We start from the raw sequence: 27,844 nt of genomic DNA on the forward strand, positions 1-27,844 counted from the left end.
CAATGGCTTAAAACCATTTAATCCATTTGCTTTCCTTACTTCCGTTCTCGTTTTCTGCACTGAGTTGAACTGCCAATCAAAGTGGTTTCTCTTACCAAGGGGACCTGCCGGCTCTGATGCTAATTCAACATGCTAAATTAGCCAAAAAACAGGTGACAAGGGCCAACTAGTACCAACAGTATGAGACACATCACAAAAACTAGGGTGACAGATGCTCACCGCAGACCCAAAATTGACGAACTGCCGACTGTCAGCTTGGTGTATCAGGACCTTTAGGGAAATCACACACGTAAAGCAAAACTTCATATACATTGTTATTAATGTCTGTCCTTATGTTTATCAGTGAGGGCTAGTCGATAGCAGAGAATATTCATTTCAGAGCAGAGACCAGCTCCATGTCCTCCTCAGCCGAGGGCTAAATACAGCTCCGGATTCATGCCAAAGACCTCATCTTTTTGTTTTGAGACGCTCTTCATGTCTGCATTTTTCTCCTTTGATAAGACTTTCATCCTGTTTTCATTGATTACTCCCTGATGAGTCATCCTGATAATACAGTACAGGCAATTCATCTCTCCACCCTGCACTGTAGGGCCTTTGTTGCATGGAATGTGTGTGTGTGTTTGTGAATTTCTGCCTCCTGCCTGTGAATGACGTGGCCACGATACACAGCATGCGTGTGTTTGTTTGTCAATGTGCAGTATGTCTGCATGCATCTCCATGTAAACAGCATGCTGGTGCCCCAAAGTGGAAGTCACTGCAGTACAGACCCAGCCTTTGCAGTAACAGAGCCCTCATTTTCTGCTTCATGAACAGGAAAGTGAGCCTGCATGAGAGAGAAAAATGGCCACGCGGTTTATTAACTGCGAGTCAAATTAATGAGCCAACACTGTGTAATCTCCAAATACATCCAATATAGGTTGATGATATATAGTTCCATCGTATCGTTGATCTTTGCCTCGTTCTGCGGCTGCAAAACCACGATTTCAAGTAGTACCAATTTCTCCACAGACAGAGTGTGACAGTTATAGCTACTGTTGGACAATAAGCCCCGCAATAATTATGTGGAAAAAGCTGAATATTTGCTCACTTATATCCGAGCTATGTGAAAAATGAGTTGCTCCTCAGTTCAAAGTGTAGGCAGGGAGGACAATCCCTGCTCTGTCAAGAATTAGAGCCACCTCTGCAAATAGGCCAGTGTGTAATGCCTGAGGGTGGGAGTTTCACTGAGGCTGGGGTTTCCGTGTAAATAAACAGTGTGGGGGTCTCAGTGGGCGGAGGGCCCCCTCTCCCTGGGGTTTTGGCCCGGCCTTTTGTTGCCTTTAATCCAAGCACTCTCTATTGAAAAGCATGAGGGGGTGCCTGGCTGAGATTAGCCCGCCAGCCCTTGTGTGTGCTTGAGTTTCTCACAGACTGCCTCCATACTTTTGGAAATAACACAGTTATCCCACATCCTCAAGGTGGCTGACAAGAATGACAAGTAAGACCACTGCTGGGCAGTCTCAGACCTTAACATGACAGAATGACCTTCGCGTTCCCAAAAAGATACTGCTGCACTCGGTGTGAAACATGGCTGGTTGTTTTCAGATTTAGTCACTTACACGGGCCTCATGCACACCACACATATCGTTAATTTAAATTTGCTTTATTGACACAACCATAATTAAGTTCAATTTTGTATAAGATTACATGTTTTAAATATGTAAACACTCCACATGTCTTGTCTTTTGCTAATTTAACCGCTTTAATGTGTGTTATACATTAAAAGACTGGAGATAATGTAATTAGGCTGCTATTTTATGCATCTGGCATTGTTTTTCCTCATTTCACAGGCTTGTTATCGCAGCTGAGAAATAACATACAAGCAGACAAGTAAGACCCCTGCTGGGCAAACTCAGACCTGAAAGGCACAGACTCACTGAACCGACATCAGAGAGCTAGTGGCGACGACAGCCGACTGTTTCGCCAAAGCTGCATTGAACACACGGCAAAAACTGCAGGCGGGGGCCAGCTAGGACGTACTTTTTGCGTCTTCGCCATACCAGCAGGCAGCAGTAGTATTTGTCATTCAAAAAGGGAAACCCAAAGACCACCAGGACGGATTCAAGATGCTAGTTAGCCAGTTAGCACATTAGCAACACACTGGCCTTTGGATTATTGAAACAAATAAACTCTGTGGTAAACGTGATACTTATACGTTTTGTATAGCAGGATAATCTTAACACATTGATACCACTTTTTTTTTAAATGCATTTTTTTTTTAACTACACCGCAGTCGAACGACTAATGCTGCCACCATAGCAAGGCTGTAAAGCCATGTTCAGTGTGATGACTCTCTGCAGCCTCCTTTGGCAACTTGTTAGCAACCAAAGCACCTGAGCATAAGTGTGGTATTTACTGACGTACTTTATGTCACAGAACAAAACGTGAAAGTCTCTTAAGCTTGTGTGTTATATAGATAAGACCTTATTTCAAGCATCGAACCAAAAAAAAACGTTGAAAGAAACCCATTGACTTTGAGACGGGGGAATCAGGAGTGCTAACATGCTAACTCATTACCGGTTCTTAGGACTCATTCCTGCACCACTCTATTCACTTATGGGTTCACCATGTCTGATGTGGATTCAGTGTGCTAAATCAGCCAAGAAACAGCCAACAAGGGCCAACTAGTGCCAAGAGTGTGGAATACATCACAAAGACTGGGGTGACAGACGCTCGCCAATGGCCCGACATGGACCAACGGACGATGGTCATCTTGGTGTGAAGGCACTAACATAACAAAATGAGCATTACCAATTTAGTCACTTTATACAAACATTTTGCAGACCATACTTATATAATTAATTTACATTTTATTTATTTAAAACCATTATTCAGTTCTGTTTTGTGTAAGATTACATGGTATAAACATGCAAACACTTCACATGACTTGTCTCTTGTTAATGCATGTGGTTTGAATGTGTATTTTACATTAAAAGACTGAGGATGATACAATTAGGGAGCTATTTTTTATGCATCTGTCATTATTTTCCTCTCATCACAGCCGAGAAATAACATACAACTGATTAAAGTAGTTTTACAAAAGAAGAAGATGAGTGTCTTATTTTTGGATGTGTGATTGTGAGCAGCACTATACAGCACAACACTGATATCACACTCAGTTTTAATGTTAAAATAGGTTCGATTGGCCTTTGTGATAAAAGGTAAACAAGAGCCTTTTGTGTGCTGGTTACATAGGCCCATATGTAAAGGAAAACTACAGGTTGTAATGTTACAACTGTTTGCATGCTTCCTTTCTTCCTTTGTTTAATGTAGGCTCTCATTACCACGTGGTGGTAACAGATTGTTTGAACTGGAGAGAAAAGCCATTCGAAGCTAATTAAGCAGCCATTCCAGGCTCTATTCACAGGCAGAGGACCGAGGAGCACAGGCATTTGTCAGCGCTTGACCCCGCGTGGTATTGATTGACAACGCTGCTCCGTGAATGACAGGCTCGACGCTGCCGGGCCAATGGGAAGCCGGCGAGTAAGTGCAGCGCGCCGCCATTGGACGAGAGGCCTTAAAGCCGCAGAGGAGTCCCACGTGGGGCCGGAGTTGAAGCTTCAAAACAAGGCGTAGAGGCTGCGCTCAGACATGGCTGATGTTCATATCAGACAAAGGCAATCATCTCTCCTCTCCCCGCAGTGCAACTATTACACAAATGCTGATAGGCTGGCGCGCGGGTGTGTTGTGCAAGAATCACGAGATATTACAAAAAAATATGTCCGGTCGACTTTAATTTGCAGGATCTCGTCGATCGATTGGTCATTATTGTGTCCTTCACTGTGTGTGTGTGTGTTAGGGGGAGTTTAACCCGCACACTGTCTGATTTTTGGCTCTCACTTTGGATGTTTCACGGCAAATGCTTCACATTTTATAACCGTGTATTACAAACAAGCTCCCATCTCCCCTCTGTTCCCATGTATGGGGATAACAATTGGAGAATGCTTGTTGCACCGCACACCTCCCTCCCTCCTCTCCCCGCTGGTGGTGGTCTCACCCAAAAAAAATCATCAACTTTATTTGGACGGTTTATAAAAAAAAAATAATAATGAAGCGCGGATGTGGAATTTGTGCCGTCGCTGTCAAATTTGGATATCATCGTCGGCACATCAATGCCTGCTGTTGTTGTTGTACATGGTGGGACGGACGGATGATGCCTTGTGGTTCCGCGGGATGATGTCATGTATCGTTGCACCCCACGTGGGGGCCGTCGCTCTCCGATAGGCAGATGTGGCCGTATTCCTTCCGCGTAATCCGATTGGACAGATAGGCGCTTTCACGGCAGTTCAGCCCTGCTGCCTGTGTGTGGCAACCGGGGTAAGCTGGACAACTGGGGGAAATGCGAGATTGTGGAGAGTACCATGTTACGCTTTTAAAGAATCTCCAGCCTCTTCGAGTCGGAAGACAGATTTTGTTTGGGAGCATATATTTTTTTTCTCTTTTTGGGATTAACCAGCCACAAAAGGCGCACATTCCTCGGAGGTTCGTGGCTGAGAATAAAGTAGTTTAATCGAGCCCGACCGCACCAAATTTTCTCCCAACTGCTCCCCCAGTCTGGCTGGGTGCGCTCCGAAGAGAGAGAGGATGCTTGTCGAGAGCTGCGTCCACCACGCTTACATTAGGAGGGATTAAGCGCATGAATTATAGCCCTACTCTTGTTTTTTTCTTCAGGAACAAAAGTCGGACGGACGGTCAGGACGCACGCACGGGTATGTATTTACCAGAGCTGTTGATTTCTTTCAGTTTTTTGGGGCGTACGCTCAACAGCGCACCGTTTCCATCGCTTTCCACGGAGTCAAGCAGTAGGTGGAAGCCAGCTGCTGTCGGTCGTGGCCTGCCTGGAGACGTCCAGAGCGGGGTTTTGGTCATTTGATGAACATCAGTCAAGATTAAAGTCACAAATTAGACGCAAACATTAAAAAATGACTGCGTAAAAGTAGCGTCTTTATTCGATCTACATCATGTTTGCATCAGTTTAAAATGTAAATTGAGATTTTCTTTTCGGGTCCATGACTGACCACTGACCGAATAAGGTCATCAAGAAGATAGAAGCGCAGGACTAGTGCTGCTTTTTGACGCGGCTCTCCAATAACTGGAACTAGTTTGCAGTTTTGACTACTTATTACCAAACAACGTGCACTGTATTGTGTTTTTCTCGCGTCCAAAGATTAAACCGCGTCATTTTTTTCAACACAGGATTTTCACGACCTCCCCTGCCCCCCCCCCCCCCCCCCCCCCNAAACAACGTGCACTGTATTGTGTTTTTCTCGCGTCCAAAGATTAAACCGCGTCATTTTTTTCAACACAGGATTTTCACGACCTCCCCTGCCCCCCCCTCCACCCCCCTGCCTGCTGAGACCGGTGTGACTGTGAGCACATTTCAACCATTTTGCCAAAGGACCTGCACACTGGAGAGATAAACAAAGGATACATTTCAAGATGTATCCACAAGGCCGACATCCGGTAAGACGCGCTTCCTCTTATACACTTACTACAGCTTACATATTTATGTGACAACACTGATGTTGACATGGTGCCTGACTGTGCTGATTCCCTCTGAAATCTGCCCTGCAAAGCGTTTTCCACCCCCTTTAATGCAGCTCATCAAATCTATATGGTTATATCACAATGCATTTATGCTACACCAGAATGTGCACTAAGTGGTAAATGGATGCAGATGGTTTGCATGCCTGGAGATATTTACTCAGCCCTACACTAACATATGACTCTGCTGAATATGGAGACAGGTGGTGGTTTTAATTCATTTTTGAGGTTAGGTTTCATTTTTCAGTGTGAGAGTGTATTCTTGTTGTGTTATTAGCTTCTGGAGGTGTGAAGTAGACCCACCTCTCTGGGGTGGGAATGTCTTACTCACTGCAGAGGAGATATTATCTGGGAAGTCTAATGTGAGAACTGTTCTTTTTCCCCCTCAGCAGCAGAAAATGAGGAATAAAACTTTCTGGACTGTACTGATGTGATGTTTTTTAACATTTCTTTCAGGCTCCACATCAGCCCGGTCAGCCTGGCTTCAAATTCACTGTAGCAGAGTCTTGTGACAGAATTAAAGATGAATTTCAGTTCCTCCAAGCCCAGTATCACAGGTAATGATTACAGTGCATATCACCTAAGTATTACAGTGTTAACATTTACTCTGGATTGAATAATACAGATTACAGCTAATGTTTGGTTGTTGAATGAAATTTGCATGAATGACAAAAGACATTTTTTTTAATCCTCTGCTGTCAAGTGCTTAAGTGCGAGTGAGTTATTGAAGAGATAGAGATGCCTGAAATTGACACCTTGTCTTCTATTTTAGTCTTAAGGTGGAGTATGACAAACTGGCCAATGAGAAGACGGAGATGCAACGCCACTATGTCATGGTGAGATTATGTTACAATAGGGAGCAATTATGGTTCCAAATTGCAAGGCTTGTTGGAGATCTAGTTGGGGTGGAGCGAGACAGGCTATTGTGATCACCTGTGCGGTGGTTAGGGCGGGTTGAGTGTCAGGCACAGGCCTGTGAAAGGCCCCAGGGGGGTTTGATGTAGCTGGTTGTTACGGAGGGAGCTCTTCCTGACAGGCAGGCGGCAGCGGGCTGAGGCTCCATTATAGCGCGCCCCTGATCTCCAAGGGTCGACTGCAGCATTGCCCTCTGTGTGTGCTGATCTGATTATTCTCCTAGGAGACTCCACGCTCAGACATATGCATGGCCATAAATTAGGTGTGAGCTGATGGTGGAGGGCCAGAGCAGTGTGTGGGAAAATGCACCGTGGCAAACAAAATGGAGGACGTGGAACCTGCAGTGGTTTATTTTGCACAACCTTAGTTTCTGTGTAAAAATGTTGTTTCTGTATTTAGCAGGCTTTTAGAAAAACACTGGCGTGCTTACGATGCTGGAATGTATCTCAGACATGATGCAATCAGGAGGTTCTTCTGTGGCAGTGTGCTCTGTTGTCCCAGGTAAACACGCCAGGGATGACTTAAACCAATACGTGCAGGCTTAAGTTAAACATTCTTTTCACAGGAAAACAACATGTCAGCCTGACAGGGAGGAGGTTAGGTAAACATGTAGGGAAGTATCCCACAGCCAGCACTGGGTGTCAGGTTACGCTACGGCTGTGGGGCTCTGATCTCAGACAGAATGGCTCTCTTGTTTGAGAGTAATTTTCGAAGAAGCTAATGGACTGAATAATGCATTGGCCTCATCAAATAGACGCTGACTGGAAAGCCATTTCTGCCCTGGCTGCCACTTGTGGGCTCCACGGATTACATTTCAGCCAGACAGACTGACCTGGCTCGAAATATCAAGAGTGTTGAGCAATCGCGTTACGCTAAGTAAATAGACATCCTGGAGATCTGAGGGCTTAAGATGGTGATCAATAAATCTAACCCTTTCTTCCCTGTGCCCACACTATAAACAAAAAAATATTGATTTATTGGCTATCCGCTGTTAGCTGCTCAAAGAACTCCTTTTCTGTCTGATCTGAGTTTATCATGTTTGTCAGCAGAAGCTGGACTGTGTTTAGGTTTTAATCATAATGTTCAAAACCATTTGATAATGTAATTAGTGCTGTGATCAATGAAAATATTGATTTTTGGCTATATGCAGAATATTAAGAGTGTAGGTTTCATTTCAATGTGGAGAGGGGGACACACACATGCATATGCAACGTGTTTTGGGGGTCGTCAACCAGAAATTTTGTGTATTTAACACTTAATGTTTGTACATTTTCTGCATCAATTAATGGTGTAAATGTTTTTAATTTTGTCAAACCGTATGCTTTTATTGGAGGGGGACAAATGCACATGTAAATATTGAGGGGGGCGTGTCCCCTGCTTCCCCCTGAAAACTACACCTATGTCAGTCACATTGAAATGATGATTACAAGCATAATATATAATATATATATAAATGCTGGCACATCTTGATTGTAAATGTGACTTTTTCTGACTTCATTCATCACCATGAAATCTTTGCTTTCGTTTCAGTATTACGAGATGTCCTACGGGCTGAACATAGAGATGCACAAACAGGTAGGCACCATCATGTTCTTCATATTTTTCAGCTCAGTGGTTTTCCACAGCATCAGGGGATGTCAGACCCAGGAGGAGCCACTCGTAGGCTGTGAGCTGAACTGAGCATCGGTAATAGGCTGTAAACAGACGGATTTACTGCACACAAACAAGGCAACGCGATTGTAAACTTGTACCATGACTTGTATAATTGCTGTGGCTATTTTTTTTTTTAAAATTTGCTGGTGATGTAAAGCCTGGATTTGTCTCAGCCTTTTGATAAGATTAAAGGTAGACTTTGGCAGGCTCGGCCTTTGACTTAATGATTTAAGACAGAGGACTGCTGATGGGTCAGTATTTCTTTGTAAGATATACAGTAATTAAACGAGAGGGGCAAAAGTCCTTCAGTCGCTTATTGTGCCCTTATCTCTATCCAAAGATCCTATCTGGTATTGCTCCACAGATCAGTCACACTGATGTTTTAAGAGATAAAGATTGCAAAAATGAGTAATCTGGAGATTCCCATGCATGCTGCTGCTCTTAAACCAGTGAGGCTGTCCCCTCTCCCGCCACGGCCCAGCCTGGTTAATGACAGTGTTGGAGGCATGGCGGATTGGTGTGGTAGGGTGATCCATCAGTGTCTGGGCCGTGTGTCACACTGCCACATGTCTGTCAGGGCTCGGGCCGCTCTGATAGCTTCTGTCAGACACTTATCGCCAACCAGAGGAAAGAGGAGGGGGATGGGAGCCGGAGAGGAGTTGGAGAATAGAGCTGGGGGAGGGGCAACAGCCCAGCTCTGTGTAAACAGGTTAATCGACTGATCCATTTTAGCGCCTGACTTTTATCAGGAACCTCAACAGAGCTGATGGAAGCGCTTGAATAATTCATCAGTGGGGCCCTAACCTGCTGAACGGCGTGTTTGTGAGCAAACAGTGTGGGCCCCGTCCATGCAGCTCCCCCAGCTTACAGCTCAGGCAGGGGAGGAGGAGAAGACGGGGAGTGGTTAACAGGCAGGGTTGGGATGGATTATTGGATGCACATAGGCATATTATTTTCCTGCCAGGAGATTTATTCCATAGTGAGGAAATCCATTCCTCTAACTGTGCCTTTTTCATTACCGTGCAGGGACATAATTCAGATTTCAGAACGCACACACACCGGCGCAGCTCAGATGGACTGATGTGGCAGTGTTATCTGATCCCTCTTTATCAGCCGTGACAGTATGTAGATGCAAACGGCTAATTTCTGCTGCGTGATGTCAGCCAGTAATTACCATCATCTGGTGCTTGTTTCCCAAGTGCTGTGCTGGGTTTTGGGTGGTGGTGGTGGTGAGGCTCGTGCAGATTTGGCTGTTACCTGTAGTCCTTACACAGACACAAGACACATGGCTGCGGGAATCATTTGCTAAGTAGCAAACTATCTGCCATACCCGAGGCCAAAACAAACTTGGTCAGCCAGCAGACTGTCTGCAGTGTTCATACAAAAGAGGCGTGCAGTGAAAAGTGGTGGGAGAAGCTGTGGCTCTCCAGTGCTCCCATATCCCCGCTCTGTCATTTGGGAATGGACAGGAGTGTAATAATTACAGGGTGTGAACAGTTGGATGTCAGATCCATTTATATAAACAGAAAGTTATTGTATTTTAAGACATGGCATGATTAAGGAGGTTATGGTATTATGGTGTTTTTGTTAGAATAAGTTTATTGTTTTACCATCACAGCCGTCCTTTACCAAGAAAATCACCTGACTGACTGCTGCGGCTGACAAGGTTAATCGTATTAATGACTCAAGCATCCATTTAGGCAGGCTTTGGCCTTTCCCAGATCAATACAGATAACTTCAAATGCCAATTAGAAATTTACTCCGGACCTCACATTAACAAAGGCTCTGAGGCTTTTTGTAACATCTCAGTTCAGTGGAAACGTGTGTCATTTTCTGCCTTGGACGAGCCGCTGGTGAAGTGCGAGTCTAATTTTCTTCCTACTCGAAAAATCAGGAAACGGGCGATGCTGTCATCTTGGACAAATTGGAAGCCCTCTAAATCTGACTAGTCAAGTATTGTTTATAGATGGATCATGTGACCAGAGCCACCAGTAGTTTTCCCTCTGTATTTAATACTCATCAGTGTCTCGACTCCATTTTCCCACTGCTGATAGCAACAGGCGAATGCCTTTCTGCACACCATTGACAAGCCAGCCTGAGAGTGCTCTTAAAGTGGTGCTACACAGGTCCGAGTACCTGTAATTGTGTAGCAGCAGCGCAAAGCTGGCCTCTCAAGGGCCAAGCTGTCATCTACTTAAAGTGACAACAGCCCCATTTTTATCTGCTAGCAGAACCGGGGGAAAAAAATCCAGCACTGCACTGTATCTTTTCTGACAGCAGTTGTGAGCTGAGTTGATGCCTTTTCCATGTATTTGCATGTTGTGTTGTGAGAGTGTAGAGGCTGCCAGTTGTTTAGGGCGCAGTGGATCAGCCACCTCCTGACCTCTCCCAGCCAGCTGTCACCATGACACTAAGCTACAGAGGAATGGACTGTGCGCTCAAGGCCTTTTCACAAATCCTGTCAAATGTTCGACTGCTATTGACATGGCTTATCTCAACAAACATGGATTATACAGGCTCTGTAGCTTTTCAACCATTTCTGAGGGCGTTCTTGAGCTCTTGCTCGAGCACTTACGACATTGCATTAATACTAATGCAGATAAAACCTTTATCTAACCCTCCTCGTTGCGTTATTGGTTGTAGGTCACATTTATTGTGTGTCAGAGGAGGCAGAGTCTTTCTTGTCTGCAATCAAGTTATAATCAGTGTTGTTTTATGGACTCTTGTACTTTCTGTAACACATGCTACCATATATTTGTTTCACATTATTGCCTCTGATCCCGGGCTTTACTCTGTCTCATCTGATATTTCATCTTCAGCTTGTTGTTTGTCCTGCTGGCTTGCCCTGCTAAGTGGCTATCCATGTTGCAGCTTGGGTCAGCAGGTCTCGTTCTGTTGGACATTACTCTCCAATCTCTCTGGCTCTGCTCAGAGGTAATATGTCTGGCTGCCAAAACTGCCTGGCATTTCTGCCATGTGTAATAAATAAGCTGGCGGTCTGCAAAGTACATTGTGTGTGCTGCTCCAAATGAAAAATCGGAGAAAATCCCTGTGATGTGTTTGTGTTCCGCAGTGGCCTTGGGTTGAACTGTAGCTCATAAATTCCATAGATGATGTAGCTTTGGCACTGTTATTTTTCTGCTCCCAGTGCAGAGCTTGAACCTGAGAGTCTCATCTCCCATCCCTGGAAGAAGAAGGAGGCAGAACGAGCCGGCTGTGCAGTGTTTTTACAGGGGACGGGGGGGTTGTATCACACCCATTGCTCCTTTTATCCACCATTCATTTGCTACGTTCATGTGATCGACAGGCTGAAAATTCAATTTAATGACCTGCCTCCAAGCACGTAATATGATTTTAAAGCCTGTTACGGTCAAGCAGAGGTGCCATTTGCATAATGATCCCAGCAAGATAGGGCTGCAGCCGTTGCCATGGCAGTTGGTAGACAAGCAGAAGAATGGAGGCAGGGCTCCGTGGATGGATGAGAGGTTGGGAGGGTGGTGGGCTGGGCAGCTGATTGCAGTGAGAAATGGCCCAGGCTTCAGTCTTGGAGAGGCAGAGCTCGAGCACACTGCGCTCTTAAGGTTTACAAGCTGGTAGTTGTCTTCTAATGGTATTGATCACAGATTTGAGGCGCGTTACCCTCGAGGTCATTATGGTTTGTAATCTTTGCTCAAACTGCAGTTATAACCTTTAATGTAAATTGCCTACACTGTCACATGTAAGTAAACAGTGCAGTCTGGTTCGTGGGCCTCACTTCCTGGGGTGTGGTTGTGTGGTTTAACTCTGGGGTTAACTGCAGGACAGCGCCGTTGCAGATGAGGGGAAGGAGGGCAGAGTGAGAGAGGATCCTCTCAACACAGCAGCACTCTGCCTGCTCATATCCGTTTAGCATGGAGTGCACTCTCAGCACAGCTGTGCTCCATCCCCCTGGGCTCTCCTAATGTTTTAAATATTTCAAATGTCAATATCACGCTGTTTAGAGGATGTTGAGTCAAGCAGTTCTGATTGCCGCAGTAATTGACTTAATCGGTGTAAACATTAAAGGCGGGGTTATATGAAGTCACTGTCTGTTCCATACTTTACCGTCTCATTTTGCTCCTCTTTTGTTTTCCAGACGGAGATTGCCAAACGGCTCAACGCAATTTTAGCTCAAATTATGCCTTTCCTGTCACAAGAGGTGAGTTTTGAATGCTGCTCTCAAATAATATCACAGTTTAAAATAAAGTCACTTATTGTTGCCTGCATTCTTAAGATACTACTTCCAAAAAAAAAAAAAAAAACAGGCTCGGCAATTTTGAGTAATTGTGTGTGGCGTTTGCCCTCACTTTTAAAATTGCAGCAGCACTATGAAAATCAAGTGTGAAATTCTCTGATAAGTGAGTGTGGGTGCATGATAGATGTTGGCATGCCCCAATCATCTTTTGTAAATGTCTTCCCACAGCACCAACAGCAGGTTGCTCAGGCAGTGGAGCGGGCTAAGCAGGTGACTATGACTGAGCTGAATGCTATCATCGGGGTACGTGGACTTCCCAATCTGCCTCTCACCGTGTGTATACCCCCTTTTATTCCTTTATTTGACCTGCACATAAGATGATTACTAGCTATACATAGTGTCTGAATTGTACAGTGAATAGAGTGTGATATACCACCCGCTAAAGTTGTAGTGCATATTTGCCTTTTCTTGAATCAAATATGTTCGTATATTTTGTCCTATTTATTACTATATTCCTCACCAATATATTCAAACTATATACAACAAGTGTTGCTCTCAGGAGCTGGTCTGTTGCTCCAGCTTTGGTCTCAGCGGTATCTTCACTGCCTTGTTGTGTGTTTATAAATGCGAGGCTGAGAGCTCTTGAGATCCCCTTCGCAGCCTGTATTGCTTTAATTGGCTAAGGTTTTAACGAGGAGCCTCATCCCTCACTGCTGACCTGGATAGCTGTGGGAATTAAAAGGCTGAGGGTGAGCAGAACACAGCCAGCGCTGCAAGCTAGCTGAGACAGTGCAGACAGCAGTCAGCCATCACAGCTCTGCTGCGCAGTTCTGTTTGCACACCGCAGCACTGAGCTGTAATGTGTGGTGTTCATCACCGCTTCAAACGCCATCTGCTCCTCATTGATCAGCTGCACTCACCCTGCCCTCCTGAAACTCAAGTGATTGGTGTCACCCTCGATGAAAAGCCCAGGCTATCGGTGGTCTTATTACTACAGTTGAATCTTGCGGAGTCTTTAGCATGCACAAGAGGCTGGCCCAAAAGGCTGACTTGATGACTGGAGGCACATATTGGAATTCAATTAATGCCCCCTTGGTGACCTTTTGTTTGAGGATAATTGCTCCCTAGAATATGTCTGACTAGGTGTCTTGAGTTGATGGAGAACTGCTTGTTTTTTAATATGTTTATTAGACTTTAACTTAAACAGAGCATCTGCAAGCTGCAGTTCCTGTGTCTGTGATATCACATTTGGAACAATATAAAGCTGGAATATGTTTGTACTTTTAAATTTGTACCTGTGATCTGATCACCTTCCACTGTGGCTCTCTGTTGGCCTTTGGCTATAATTTAAAAATTAATATCATTAAAAATCTACATTTTATAAAGTACTGGACAAGTCCAGTCGTGATTTTATTATATGGTCCTATTTGGCAGCCGGCCTGTTTTATGAAACACTCAGGCCTCCACCCAAGTCACGCCGGTTGCTCATGTCAGAGGAGGTGGAAATGTAGCTACTGTATGTTTTACGAATACCTTTCCATTAGTTATTCATTGAGGAGAAGCTCTGTAGGCATGCCAAAATCCTCATGCATATTGTAGAGCAAGGTGGGGTGAAAGAGCGTGCCAGGCAGACAGGCAGCAGCCAGGAGCCAGCTGCATGCCTTATTGATGGGGCTGAGGGCCATTAATAGGATGCAACTAGGGCAGCTGCTTGCGTCGAGATGAACCTGACTGGTGGCGGCTCCTGTTTGATTAGAAAACACACAAAATATTGAAGTCAGCCAAGAAGTAGTTCAGATGAGCCCACCTGTCTCTCAGCGAGTGGCCACCTGGATAAACCCACACAATGGCTTTGATTTAACAGGATGTTAACGTTAAAGAGATTTATTTTGTGTGTGACATCATTGATTGCAGTATATAATGATAAAGAGAGAGGGAGAGCGTCTAGAGCAGCTGTTGCCCTGACTGTTTTCTGTCCTCCTTTTCAGCAGCAGCAAGCTGCCTACCCTGCTCTCATGGTCAGTGGCATCCACGAATATCTGTATGTGCCATGCTGTTGTTAATTGACTTGGTGTGTGCACACATCTGGGCTTAAAGAGCTTGTGCATGTTGCAAGTGCTATGCATTAGTTAGTGTAGTTAGTACACTAGAGACTACTAGAATACATTTGCTCAATTTTGCCCGTGTGTGTGTGTTTTTTTTTTTCTCTAGCTCCACACAGTCTGAGAAAAAAAGGGGCAAAGAGTAGGTCTTTATCTTGGAATATTAAATTAGAGGAAATAGGCCAGACTCCTTTCTTTATTTATTATTGTCTTCATTTATGGCCCTCTAATGAGGGCTCTTGCTGATCAACCATGCATATTACCCATCAGTGCCTCATTAAACACAATGAGCAAGGATGGCTCTCCCCTGCCAATGAACTGGCTCCTTAATTTCCCTCATGGACACAATATTATAACACACTCGCTCTCTTGCTCTCCTTCTCTCCCTCTCTTTCTCTCCCTCTCTCTTTGTGTCCTGGGTACATTTTGTAATTGGATTGACATCTGCCCTATGGAGCAAAGGACAAGGTTGCAAGTTAAAAACCTCCCTATTTTCCAATCTAGTGTACTCTAGCTCCAGGGCAGATAATGTAGAAGCAATTAAAAAGACCCTCTGGATATGATTTTAAGGACGTGTTTTAGAAGTAGGTGCCCTTTGTAAGACCTACGACTGAATATCTCCAAAGTAAATTTGAAAGCAAGTTCCTTCGGCGTTAATGTATTTTTAACTGTGTGTTAGGCGGGTCCACCACATTGTGCTGCGTGTTGTACCAACTCCCCAGTCATTATGAAGTGCCTAATATTCCTGAAATGGCCATAAATGGTCACTGATTGAAGTCCGTCTTGTAAAAGAGAGGAGGCGCACGCTGTTACAGCAGCTGAATTATTCAGCTGGCTCGTAGACGGGTAATAAATTGCTGATGTTTTTATTGGTGTCTCAGCTAAGTATTATTTAACCTTGCTTTAAACTGCTTACTTCCATGCTGAGTGCCTTTTAACTCCCATCCATTTCCCCGTGCCTTTCAAATATTGATGGTGAATATTGGAGGGTTGACTGAGTGCCAGCATGGGACCCCTGGTCCTGGCTCCCACAGCAGCCTTCCAGACGCACACACAAACACACACTCAAATACTTAGACTGAGAGGGAAGGAGTGCCAGCTTCTGGCACTTAGTGTTCCCACAGTGTCTTAAAGTATGGGTGTGCAAATGATTCATGTTCTGTTAATCCAGGAACATGAATATGTGAGGAGTAAATAGACGCTGGTTGTGTTTTTGAAGTGTTTAAAAAGCAGGTGGTTGTTTAGCCCACAGGCTGACAGATTCCTACACAGATTCATGTTCCTCAAGAGGATTGCTCAACTCACTGATGGCATAGGAGTGCTGCGGCGCTGCAGTGTGAAATGCACTAGTTTACCTGATGTGAAATGATTGCTCTGCGTTAAGCAGTTTGTCATTGATGTGGAATTAATTTTTTGTTCAACTCATCATGCACTGTTAACGCTATCAAGCGCTCCATCTGATGCGTTAGACGTGTTGAGCAGTTGATCGTTAGTCATAACTTCTACTCTCCTCAGCACAGATCTAGGGCTTATGCCACCCTGGCCTGGTATGGAAATAGCACTGAGGGGGATTGCTGTTGGATTCTGACAGTAATAGATGTGTGAATGTGCTAATATCATCCGGGGTTTAACTGATCAGCCTCATGTTTAGTGTGTGGTTTCTCCTTGCCTTTTCCCTCCGACCCACTCGGTGTCTGTCTGTCTATCTCCCCCTTTCTGGTTGCAGCAGCAGCAGCTCCAGGCACAGCATCTCTCCCATGCTGCTCACGGGCCTCCGGTCCAGCTGCCACCTCACCCCTCAGGCCTGCCGCCGCCTGGCATCCCTCCTGTGACAGGCTCCGGATCAGGCCTGCTGGCACTCGGTGCCCTGGGAAGCCAAGCCCACCTCCCAGTGAAGGATGAGAAGAACCACCATGATCTGGAGCACAGAGGTGAGGAGTTCAAGCATACTGCTGTCCAATTAGGCATTGGCTGCTTAACCAGTTTATTTAGAGGAATTGAAATGCATATTATTTTTAACATTATTGCATTGATGTTAAACAGGGAAAAACCAATTTAGTGCAGAGTGCTTCTCACTCTCTAGGGCAGAATCGTAGGGCCCTTAGGTGAGGAGCACATCCTGTCTGTTCACATTCTGTCTGGGTAATGAGCTGGTACATTCCCAGCCCATGACTGCATAAGCTATTCAGCAGCTCTAACACACGTTGATAAGAGGGGCCTTATGCCCTGCAGCTGATTCTCACACGTTCAGCCAGAAGCATCTGTTATGATATGCTAACTGACGTGTTTTTCTCTTTGCTCCACTTGCTTTCCTCATAACCTCGGCTGCCATTGTGATGTCTGCGACACAGAGAACACGGTGAGTGTCCAAACCCGCAACTATTTTTGTTGCAGGGCTTGTTGGTTTCATAATTCATCAAACTTCCCCGCCGCGAATGTCAAGTAAAAAATTCCTGCCAACAGCACGCTGCAGCTGATTTCATGCACTGTTGTAATCTGCTTTCAATAAAATGATTAATTGGAAATGAGGCTTGGAATATAAGTCCTGTGTGTTTAATCCAGAAGGGAAATGACTGGTATCATGCTGGAGAGATTAGAAGCCTTGTAATTTCATCACAATTAAAGAAAGACTTTGACTTCCCCTTCTTAAAGGATTTATTTGATCCCTTCTACTGTCTCCCTTGTTTACCAGCTCACTCTCCTCCTTGGCATGTGATGAATATTTATGAACACAAATGGAGAATTGTTTTGTTTTCTTTTTTCTCCACCCCGTCTGGCTGGACCTGCTAAAGCGTTTTATTTGAATGGCTGCGATCTCTGATGGCTTGTGATGTGCCTGTGAGATTGTGTTTCTGTAGGCTGGGCCAGTTGAATGGGTGCAGTCATGTCTGAAGAAATGGAACTCCTGGGGCGATTAGCAGGCCTGTTTTGTTTCTGTGCTCTTGTCCCAGGTCATCTGATAGCAGAGTGGTGACTTTGGTTAATGAGTCACGCTAAGCATCTCTTTAAAGGTCAGCCATTATGCAGACAGTGGCCCTTTGCCCAGACTGCTAGTCCATCGGCCATTGTTCACTTCTCTGGGCTGCCACTGACTTAGTCCATGTTGTTGCTTTGGTCTTCAGAAGAAGGGACAGAGGGAATCAGGAGAACTTGGCAGTTTACAGGCAAATGGCAAACTCCTGTGAAAGCCGCTGGACACCTGCCTAGTTCCTCCCATTCTGTTGGCGTTTGGAGTGAGCTGTCCCAGCTTGTGTGGGCAGGCAGGCTCCATGAAGAAGCACCAGTCAGTCCCACGCTGCCGTGCCCACTGGCAGGATATAGATTCTCTTTCTTTATCAGAGCTCAAAGCCTGAGCTGACATGGTGCCCAAGCGCGCTGCGGCAATCAATGCCCACAACATACAGTTTCCCCCTCTCTCTCTCTTTCTCTCTGCGTCTCTCCACCCCTCTCTCTCTCTCTCACGCTTAGCCTGACTGACTCCGGAGAAAAGGCCCTCTGTTCAGCCACAACACACTGCTCATGTCCCTGTGAGGCTGTTTGTTGTCCAGCTATGAGGAGGAGGGAGCCCAGCTCAGAAAACAAGCCCTCCTCCTTTCAGTTCAGATAACGGCCCATTCTGTTGTTTGGCCAGGGACAGGCTTGTGTGTGAGATTGGGCTTGGCTGGTGTCAGGGTACTGCTTGGAGCTGGCCTACAGCTGCATTTTAAGAGTCCGCAGCATCCACAGTTGCGTGAATGAGGCATTTTTAGTGTTTGGATTGGCACAGTGTGTTCTCTGTGAATTTGTAACGGATGAATGACTCACTGCTCTCTTTTACAATGAGAGACGAAATGGTAATAAAGTATGTTTGGTTTTTCTCCTGGCAGAATAACTCCGTATCCCCCTCCGAAAGTTTACGCACAGCCAGTGAGAAGCACCGCAGCTCCTCTGACTACAGTTTGGACTCTAAGAAACGCAAAGTGGATGAGAAGGACAGCATGAGCAGATATGTAAGTTATTAAAGGAACTGTGCAACATTTTGGGGAATCCACTCATTCACTTTCTTGCCAGAATCAAAATAAGAAGGTCAATACCACTCTCGTGTCTGTCTGTTAATCATGAAGCTACAACCAAGTGTTGGTTAGCTTAGTTAGTGTACAGACTGGAGACTGGGGGCAGCTAGCCTGACTCTAGCCTGACTCTGTCTGAAGGTAAAAAACAACACCTGTCAGCTAATTATTTAAAGGAGCAGTGTGTAGGACTTTGTGGCATCTAGCGGTGAGGAATGCAGATTGCAACCAGCTGAAACTTATGCCATGTGCCAAGCATGAACTCCTGGTTAGTTTTACAGGAAGCTAAATTATCCACAGAGGTCTCTTCCTCTCCAAAACAAACCAACTAGGTGATTAAAACCAGTAAAAATATTGAATGAAGCAGTTTCACATAACAAATCATCTGCAGCTGTTCACAAGTCAGAGACAGGCTGCTTGCCCAGCCCCTGCTGATATGTGCTCACCTCTTTTCTCTAATGACTTAAGATCCAGACGTTCCGAAGTTTATTACTGGGAGCCGAATTTTCCACAGAGGTCTCTACCTTCCCAAAACAAACCAACCAGATGATTAAAACCGGTAAAAACAATGGATAAAGCAGTTTCAGGTTCATATCAGTGTTTCTCCAATGCTCTTTGGTAAGTCGGAGATGGGCCACTAGCCCAGCACCTGCTAATATTTGCTCACCTCTTTTCTCTGATAATTTAAGATCCAGACATTGAGAAGTTTTTTACCGGCAGCCAAATTATCTGGAGAGGTCTCTTCCTCCCTAAAATAAACAGACCCAGTGATTTAAATCACTAAAAAAACAGAATGAAGCAGTTCATGTACAAATCAGTGTTTCTCCAATGCTGTTTGGCAAGTCAGAGGCTAGCCCAGCGCCTGCTAATATGTGTTCACCTTTCTCTGATAACTTAAGATCCAGAGGTTCAGAAGTTTTTTTTTTTTTTACCAGGAGCAGAATTATCCGCAGAGGTCTCTTACAAAACAAACGGGCCCTGTGATTTAAACTAGTAAAAACACTCTATAAAGCAGTTTCATGTTAAAAATCAGTGTTTTTCTGACTTTGTCTGGCCCTTCATGGAGGGGCTGCTAACTACGGTGATCGACATGAAAATGCAAATGGCCCTATCTAGAGCCAGTGTTTAGATTGTCCATTCTGGGCTACTGTAGAAACATGGTGGTGCATCATGGCAGATTTGGTTTTACACCAAAGAAAACATACTTATTATATTATATTCCTTTTCTGCCAATATATCCCCCTAAATCCTACACACTGGATCTTAAAAAGCTTATATCTTGTTTGTTTAAGCCACACAAAAACCAAAGTGGAAAAAAAGCCAATACATTGTGGTTTTATGGGGGGTTCATTTTTGGCCAGCAACAGACACTTCCTGGAGTATTTGCTGGTTGCCTGGCAACCTCACCGTGACTCCAGGAAGTCACTGCTCCTGGCTCCAGGCTCATCCAGCTCTCTGGCAAGAAGGCAAATAAACCTATTTCCCAAAATGTCAAAGTACTCCGTCAACCCTCCTGTGGTCAGAGACATGTTTCAAAGGTTTAAAAAAAGAAATTGTCAAAGTGACTAATTTGCCCATTATCTTTACAGGACAGTGATGGAGAGAAAAGTGATGACCTGGTGGTAGATGTGTCTAATGAGGTGAGCAGAGCAGCACATAACTGTAAATGGCATATTGACACGCACTGAGCTGAAGCTGTTACATTAACGTCAAAATCTATTGCTGTGTTCCTCCAGGACCCTGCCACTCCGCGGGCAAGCCCAGCCCACTCGCCCCCTGAAAATGGCATCGACAAGCCCCGCCCTCCAAAGAAAGACACACCCAACAGCCCTGCGTCAGTGGCATCCTCTGGAAGCACCCCATCATCCAAGGCCAAGGAGCTCAGTCATGTAAGACACCAAGAGTTACGAACAAACTAGGACAGAAAGGGTTTAAATGAGAATTGCAGAGAGAGCAAAGGGATATGTGCAAATAAATCTAGGACGTTTTCTGCAGTGGATTAGGAATGGCTGTCGGTGCTTTAAGTGCATGACTAAACGTCAGGGATAATATTGTCCCGCATCAGGATCAGTCAGGTCTTCTCTGTTAATAGCTCAATGTATTTAACTCCTCCAGGATTTTTTTTCCCTCTGCCTCACTAAAAGATTAAAGCCAAAGCAGTAAGGGGATAAAAACGGCCCCATCTCCATTGTGGCCATAATAGGTTTTAGAATAAATAGCAGTTTATGGCTCTGCAGGACTATGAGGGTTGTCAGAATTAGATTGGATTAAGTTCAGTTTGCTCTCAAATTGTCAGTCTGCACAGTGCCTGGTTTCCGGGATTGTGAATGTGCTTGCTCTCTCGTTCCCTCGACAGAATGACAAATCCTCCACGCCTGGCCTCAAGTCCAACACCCCCACCCCCCGCAACGATGCCCCCACCCCTGGCACCAGCTCCACTCCCGGGCTCAGACCCATCCTGGGCAAACCACCAGGCATGGAGGCTCTTGGTTGGTACCAATCTCTTTCCTCGCTAGCAGCTGAAATAATCTTTTTCCATCCTCTCCCAATGTACTGTTGTATCACATACTAATATCCTCCTCCTGTCTTTGTACGTAGCAGCCCCAGCTTTGCGGACCCCTCTGTCCATCGCAGGCTCCTACCCTACCCCCTTTGCCATGATGGGCCATCATGAAATGAACGGAGGCCTGACGAGTCCTGGTGTGTATGCTGGTCTGCACATCTCCCCTCAGATGAGCGCTGCAGCAGCTGCAGCCTATGGACGCTCCCCCATGGTAACACACTTTCCTGCCCTTTAATGTAGCTGTATCTGGGATCATCTAAAAGCACTGCACATAGTTAAATGAATAGTATGACATTTTGGGAAATATACTCATTTTCTTTTTTGCCCAGAGTTGGATGAAAAGATCAATACCTCTCTGTATCTGTCTGTTAAAGGTTCCTTGTGGAGTTTTATACCTTTAGTAGCACTATAGAGCTGTTTATTGTCAGCCCCTTTTACACAGCCTGTGTAAGGCAGGAATGTTACTCTGTTATTCCGCCTCATCGTTCTGTATAAAAGGTACGAACACAGAACAGGGGGACAGAGTTGTTCAACCTTTAAAGGCAGCAGAGGAGACAGTAACAAAGCCGAACTGATGTCTGTGTAAAAAGCGAGCCGACGGAACAAGTGTGACGTTTTGATGACGTGTTATGTGTGCAGCTTTAAAGAGCAGCTGATAGCAGTTAGCAGCTAACTCAAAGAAGATAAAACAGCAAACGAAAAATGTCTGCAAATTGGCGAGACAGTGAGGTCCAGGAGCTCCTTACGCTCCCAGCAGAGGACGAGATCAACCACCGTATAGCAGCGACTGTAAATAATTGTTGCTGCCAAGTTATGCCATTGTTATTGTTTATAAAGTGCTGCCTGACATGTATATCTCACACTCGACACCAACACTGTTTTGTTGCACATCACGTCTATCAAGCCTCTTTTGCTTTTGAAATTCCTGCATGCTATCTATCTAAAATCAAATGATGAGGTGGCGCTATGCTGGCGTTATTTGATTCTGTGTAAATAAGCAAAGTTGATGTAATGAAGGATTTTCACTGCAGCAGTCTTATGTGTGGGCCCAAAAAAACTTTTGGACAGAGCCAGGCTACATGTTTCTAATCTTTATGCTAAGCTAAGGTAGCTGGCTGTAATTTCATATTCAGAGGAAAGATATGAGAGTGGTACCGATATTCTCATTTAACTCTGAGCAAGAAAGTGAATGAGAACATTTCCCAAAATGTCTATTTCTTTCAGAAAACACCATATGGATTTTACTGTGATAATTGGACAGGAACAAATTTGTTATTCAAATGTTTCCATCTTGTCACTTTTCAGGGGTTTGATCCTCACACCCACATGAGAGCTCCAGGCCTTCCAGCCAGCCTCACATCCATCTCTGGTGGCAAACCGTAAGTGTCTTGCCAAATGTGTTCAAGTCATACATTTTTAAAAACAGCAGTGATATACAAACACGTCTTGTCTTCTCCTTCAGGGCTTACTCCTTCCACGTCAGCGCAGATGGTCAGATGCAGCCCGTGCCCTTCCCACCCGATGCCCTCATCGGCCCCGGTATCCCACGCCACGCCCGACAGATCAACACGCTGAGCCATGGCGAGGTGGTGTGCGCTGTTACCATTAGCAACCCCACACGTCATGTCTACACTGGTGGCAAAGGCTGTGTCAAAATCTGGGACATCAGCCAACCTGGCAGCAAGAGCCCGGTGTCCCAACTGGACTGTCTGGTGAGCACCGCTGCTGATTCACGTTTGACTCATCAACAACTTTTTTTTTTTTTTTTCTTTTTTTTTTTTTACACCTAGTTCTGTTTGTGTGGTTGTTTCGAAAGGTAATGAACTGTATACACAACCTCATTCCATTCACAATGGGATAATCCTTTGTTATACATGAGGACCACAACAGGCACACAGCAAATGTACTGGTACACAAATGCAGCTGATGCTTTCATTCAGTGTTTGTGTAAAATAGAAGAAAGTACTTTTGGCAACAACCAAAGAAGACAATGAAAAACAGCACAGAACATTTTAAACGCTTAAAGTGTGAACATCAACAAATAAATGTGTTAACATAACAAGCTGAAAACTCAAAATATTGCAGTGTAGGTTTGAGAATACCCCGAGGATGGTTTATTATGACAGAAGGATTTTCATCCTCTTTCCCACTGACTTGTTCCTAAATCTCTCTCCAGCTCCACTGACCTGAACATGTATTGATTCGCTTTGTCCTCTGTGCAACAGAACAGGGATAACTACATCCGCTCCTGTAAGCTGCTGCCTGATGGTCGCACATTGATTGTTGGAGGCGAGGCCAGCACATTGACCATCTGGGATCTGGCCTCTCAGACACCCCGCATCAAGGCTGAGCTCACCTCCTCAGCCCCGGCATGCTACGCCTTGGCCATCAGCCCTGATGCCAAAGTCTGCTTCTCCTGCTGCAGTGATGGGAACATTGCCGTTTGGGACCTGCACAACCAGACTCTCGTCAGGTTGGAAGAAAACACTTATTCACTCTGTGTGGGCTCTGGCCCCGCAACAGGATTGCTGTTGTGTTAGTAATTTTAAAAGGGGATGTCAATAAATGTTTGTATGCCTCCTGACTTTGATTGCAGGCAGTTCCAGGGTCACACGGATGGTGCTAGCTGTATCGACATATCCCATGACGGCACTAAGCTGTGGACAGGCGGTCTTGACAACACTGTTCGCTCCTGGGATCTGAGGGAGGGTCGACAGCTGCAGCAGCATGACTTCACTTCACAGGTACAGCCCCATTTAAAAAAAAAACAACACACACATCCGCAGACTCACTGTGGAGGGCAGCTTCCTTTTAGCCCCAGAACTGTCAGTAATTACTGCTCTGTCCCATTTCCAGATCTTCTCCTTGGGCTACTGTCCGACTGGAGAGTGGCTGGCTGTGGGCATGGAGAGCAGCAACGTGGAGGTGCTCCACCACTCAAAGCCTGACAAGTATCAGCTCCACCTGCACGAGAGCTGTGTCCTCTCCCTCAAGTTCGCCTATTGTGGTATGAACACACACACTAAAATGAGGGAGAGATAATGCTGACTGTACTTAACCGCAGAGGGGCCTCAGCCTGTCCTATTTTATTCAGTGCTAAAACTACAGTACTCTTTTTACAGTCTGAATGCCTATTGTGTTTTGAAGGTTACCTGATAACTCTTCATTTGCAGGTATTTTTAGTCAGACAGGGACGATATGCCTGTCATCTGATTTAGAGCTATTATAATACTTGGGTGCAAATTCAATATGTATTGCGATTTTCAAGTATTGTGATTTGATATTACAATTTATTGCAATTTTTGTTCACTTTTTTGACACTAGACAAGAAAAAGTTAAATGATACACTTCTAAAGACTATGTATCATGAGACATATTTCTAAAAATCATGCAAATCCCATGTCGGTCAGTCTGACATTTATTTCAGCAGCATCATACACTACATAGAAGAGTGGTAAACAAAGAAGCAACTGTTTACATTGTTATTTATTCATTTATTATTTAACAATTCTATTTATTTCATGCTTTGTGAAGAGTTCTATATTAAATAAAGTTTACTGACTTACTTACGTCAATGTACAATAGAATTAATAGAAAATCTATACTTTTAACGTTAACTTGATCTGCATAACTTTCTCCCAGACATTGATTTATTTGTGGTGATGACCTCAATATTAACACTGACCGCCACTTATTGATTTTTTTCTGGTTTTTAGTATTTAAATTTGCCCTGCTCTTGCTGTCTCACTCTGTGTTAATTAGACCACAAATGAGACAAGACCAAGCTAGCAAGTGCACCCACAGTCCCTCTGCTTCAGACAGCTGCTGACAGTGTAAAATCCAGTGCCAATATTCACAATAGGCTGGATCTAATTTGTGTAACAGCAGCAACAGAAAGTTTTTACTGTTCAAGTGGGAGTTAACACTGGACTGGCTGAATTCGAGCTGCTATTTTAACAGCTGAAGGTCCGTGTCTTGACCGTCGGTCATTTTCTGCTTTCTCGTTTCGGCTTTGTTTTTCTTTAACTGGATATGACATCACGTTACTCATAGATTACCACAATAAAAGCAGAAACTTCTTTCCACATCTGCATTTGAATGATATGATTAAGGCATTTAAATAAACATTAAAAAAAAAGTTGCAGCACTGTGGTGCAGTGGTTAGCATTGTCACCTCACAGCAAGAGGGTTCCCAGTTCGAATCCAGGGTGGGGGTGCCCTTCTGTGCAGTTTGTATGTCCTACCCATGTCAGCGTGGGTTATCTCCGGGTACTCCGGCTTCCTCCCACAGTCCAAAGACATGCAGGTTAGGTTAATTTACCCTGCAGTAGTCTGGCGACCTGTTCAGTGTGTACCCAACCAATGTCATGGCTCCAGTCCCCTTAGGACCCCTTACAGGATAAGCGGTTACAGAAAATGAATGAATGAAAAAATGTTGCAATACTGACGTGAATCAGGTGTGTTTTTTCCACCTTATTTTTATACCATTTCTTAGTCCAAAGAGGCCTGATTGCACTGCTGTTTTCTCTGCAGGTAAATGGTTCGTAAGCACTGGGAAGGACAATCTGTTGAATGCTTGGAGGACTCCGTATGGCGCCAGCATATTCCAGGTATGCAGATCAATACACTCTGTCTGCAGCCAGTCCAAAAGTATGCACAGTTGTCTCTGAGAGGAAGGGCACAGCGACCGCTGTCTGACAGGACTCTCCTATCAGTGAAAACTGAACCTGAATTATTGACCTGACAAAGAAGTCTTTTTGAGGGGCATCAGGCCAGAACTTGATGTCATTGCAATCTCATCTTGCCCTGTAGTCAGCTAATCTTCTCCACTTAACTTCAAATGTCGTTCAGAATGTTAACTGCCTCCGAGACTAACATGTTTTTTATCTCCTGCAGTCCAAGGAATCCTCATCTGTCCTCAGCTGTGACATCTCGACAGATGACAAGTATATTGTGACAGGCTCTGGTGACAAGAAGGCCACTGTATATGAAGTGATCTACTAGAACAGACTGCTTTGGATGGGAGCATGCTCGTGCTCAGGAACAGTAGACTCTTCTCCATCTACCTTCCCTCACACAGACAGCATGGATGTTGCCTGCAGCCCCGGGGTGGATGGGCAGGAAGTTTGGCAGTGCCAGACTGAAGTGGACGTTGGTGCTGTTGTGGCCGTGGATGCTGTGACCTTCGGCTCTGCCCTTCCTCACTCATACAACTAACACTTGTACAGCAAGTGCAGTTCCCCAAGGCACTAAGAAGAAAATAATGTCTTGCTGTTTTTCTGTTTGTTGGATATTTCTTTTTTTATTCGTCCTTTTTAATGTGGAGATAAAGTTCCATGACACAACTAGAAGCGGCGCTTCGCTCTGGAGCTTCTCCCTTGGAGGTCCTGTGAAAAGTGTACATAATGGAGTAATAAAAGGCCTTTTATAGATTTATATTTTGGTGTCCAGTTACGCTTGTGATGGTTCTTTCTTGTTCTCTCCGTGATTTTCTGTCCCCTCTGGGGATGGAAATTAGATTAGGACTTTGTAAGAGGATATTCTATTTCAGTTTTTTTCCCTCCTCTGCTTTTTTTTTCATGTTCGTTGTCCAGAATGACCTTTTCGGAAATCTAATTTGGATTTTTTTTTTCTCCCTGACAACGGCATTTTTTTTTCTTCGCTATTTGCTGTAACACAGACGTTTGTCCCATGGATTTTAGCAGTGGAGATTCTGGAAAGGTCCCTTTTTTCAGACTGGAAGAAGGAGAAAATCATGGTTTCCAGTTACGTCTACCCTCTGGCCCTGGTCAGCAGAAATTCAACTTTATAATGAAGACCTATCACTGAACACTGGCTGCTTTCAATGACATTTAAATGGATAACTATTAACTGGAGGACTCATGGATTTGTTTTACGGAGAAGCAGCTGTGATTTGAGTTCAGTCTGTTGACTCGACTATTGTATGAATCTTCATTTCTCCATTCAGCAAAGTTTAGTCATCAGTCTAAGAGTTAATTATTGCCTCTCTCGTTTGACTCTCCGTGACTGATGTGCAAGACTTACATGGTTACTCATAAAGGTGGCAGGTGAAGCCATTACCACATTTGACGTTTTGGGTATGCTCTGTTTGCTTTCTTCAGTATTTCATAATATTCGACTACAATCTTCTCATAGACAGGAATGGTCTCTCATAAACACACATTAGACTGTGTAGCATACACGTGTCATCATCCCTAAGGATTGTACAGTTGACAGTTGTTGATAAATCAATAAACTGTTTTTATATAAAAGAAATAATCTTGGCTGAATTTCTACAGTGCTGGTGCCTTGCTACTGTTGAACATTTTAAGGAATAATTTAAATTTCTGGGAAACAAGCTTATTCGCCTTCTTGCCAAGAGTTAGATTTCACAAGACTCAAGGAAGCTCTTGGCCAAGAAGTAGTCAAGCCTCAACATGTAGTTTTTACACTTCAACCCTAGGATTTAAATAACAGGATATGATGTGTTAATTAGTGAGCTTTATAGGTGCTGGTAGGCAGACTTCAGGCTCTTGTACCAAACACTTCTTGGGACTCCGTAAGAGGAACTGCCCACATGGGGGGCTAGCCCGAGAACTTAATAGCATCAAGGGCTTTTTTCCTGGTTGCGCTCGCACCGCCAATAGGAACGCTAAAGTGAAGGCCAGTGATTAGTAATAGCAACATCACTTTTGCTGTTAAGAGTCAAAATAGCATTGTATTTCCACCATTGCATATATACTCAGTAGAGCCTGGACTTCACTGT

General features: G+C 44.6%; 1 protein-coding gene across 2 annotated transcripts; it reads left to right on the top strand.

Annotated features, from left to right (window-relative positions):
- The first annotated feature begins 4,282 nt into the window (after positions 1 to 4,282).
- On the top strand, positions 4,283 to 26,512 carry tle3a (TLE family member 3, transcriptional corepressor a). 2 transcript variants are annotated; one of them, XM_050073012.1, is made up of 21 exons: positions 4,308 to 4,748; positions 5,348 to 5,502; positions 6,040 to 6,140; positions 6,356 to 6,419; positions 8,029 to 8,073; positions 12,266 to 12,328; positions 12,593 to 12,697; positions 16,193 to 16,397; positions 16,818 to 16,825; positions 18,333 to 18,455; positions 20,105 to 20,155; positions 20,252 to 20,404; positions 20,872 to 21,004; positions 21,114 to 21,289; positions 22,384 to 22,457; positions 22,541 to 22,790; positions 23,304 to 23,551; positions 23,675 to 23,822; positions 23,935 to 24,085; positions 25,612 to 25,688; positions 25,975 to 26,512. In XM_050073012.1, the coding sequence occupies exons 2-21, from the start codon at positions 5,479 to 5,481 to the stop codon at positions 26,080 to 26,082; spliced, it is 2,307 nt and encodes a 768-aa protein (XP_049928969.1). In that variant the 5' UTR covers positions 4,308 to 4,748; positions 5,348 to 5,478; the 3' UTR covers positions 26,083 to 26,512. The 2 variants fall into 2 exon arrangements, with proteins under 2 accessions (XP_049928968.1, XP_049928969.1); XM_050073011.1 differs by lacking the exons at positions 16,818 to 16,825; positions 20,105 to 20,155; positions 20,252 to 20,404; ... (7 more) ...; positions 25,612 to 25,688; positions 25,975 to 26,512 and having other exon boundaries at positions 4,283 to 4,748; positions 12,593 to 12,667; positions 16,196 to 16,397; positions 18,333 to 18,456.
- Positions 26,513 to 27,844: the final 1,332 nt, after the last annotated feature.

Source organism: Epinephelus moara, chromosome 20 (assembly GCF_006386435.1).
Source record: "Epinephelus moara isolate mb chromosome 20, YSFRI_EMoa_1.0, whole genome shotgun sequence".
NCBI classification, from domain to species: Eukaryota; Metazoa; Chordata; class Actinopteri; order Perciformes; family Serranidae; genus Epinephelus; species Epinephelus moara.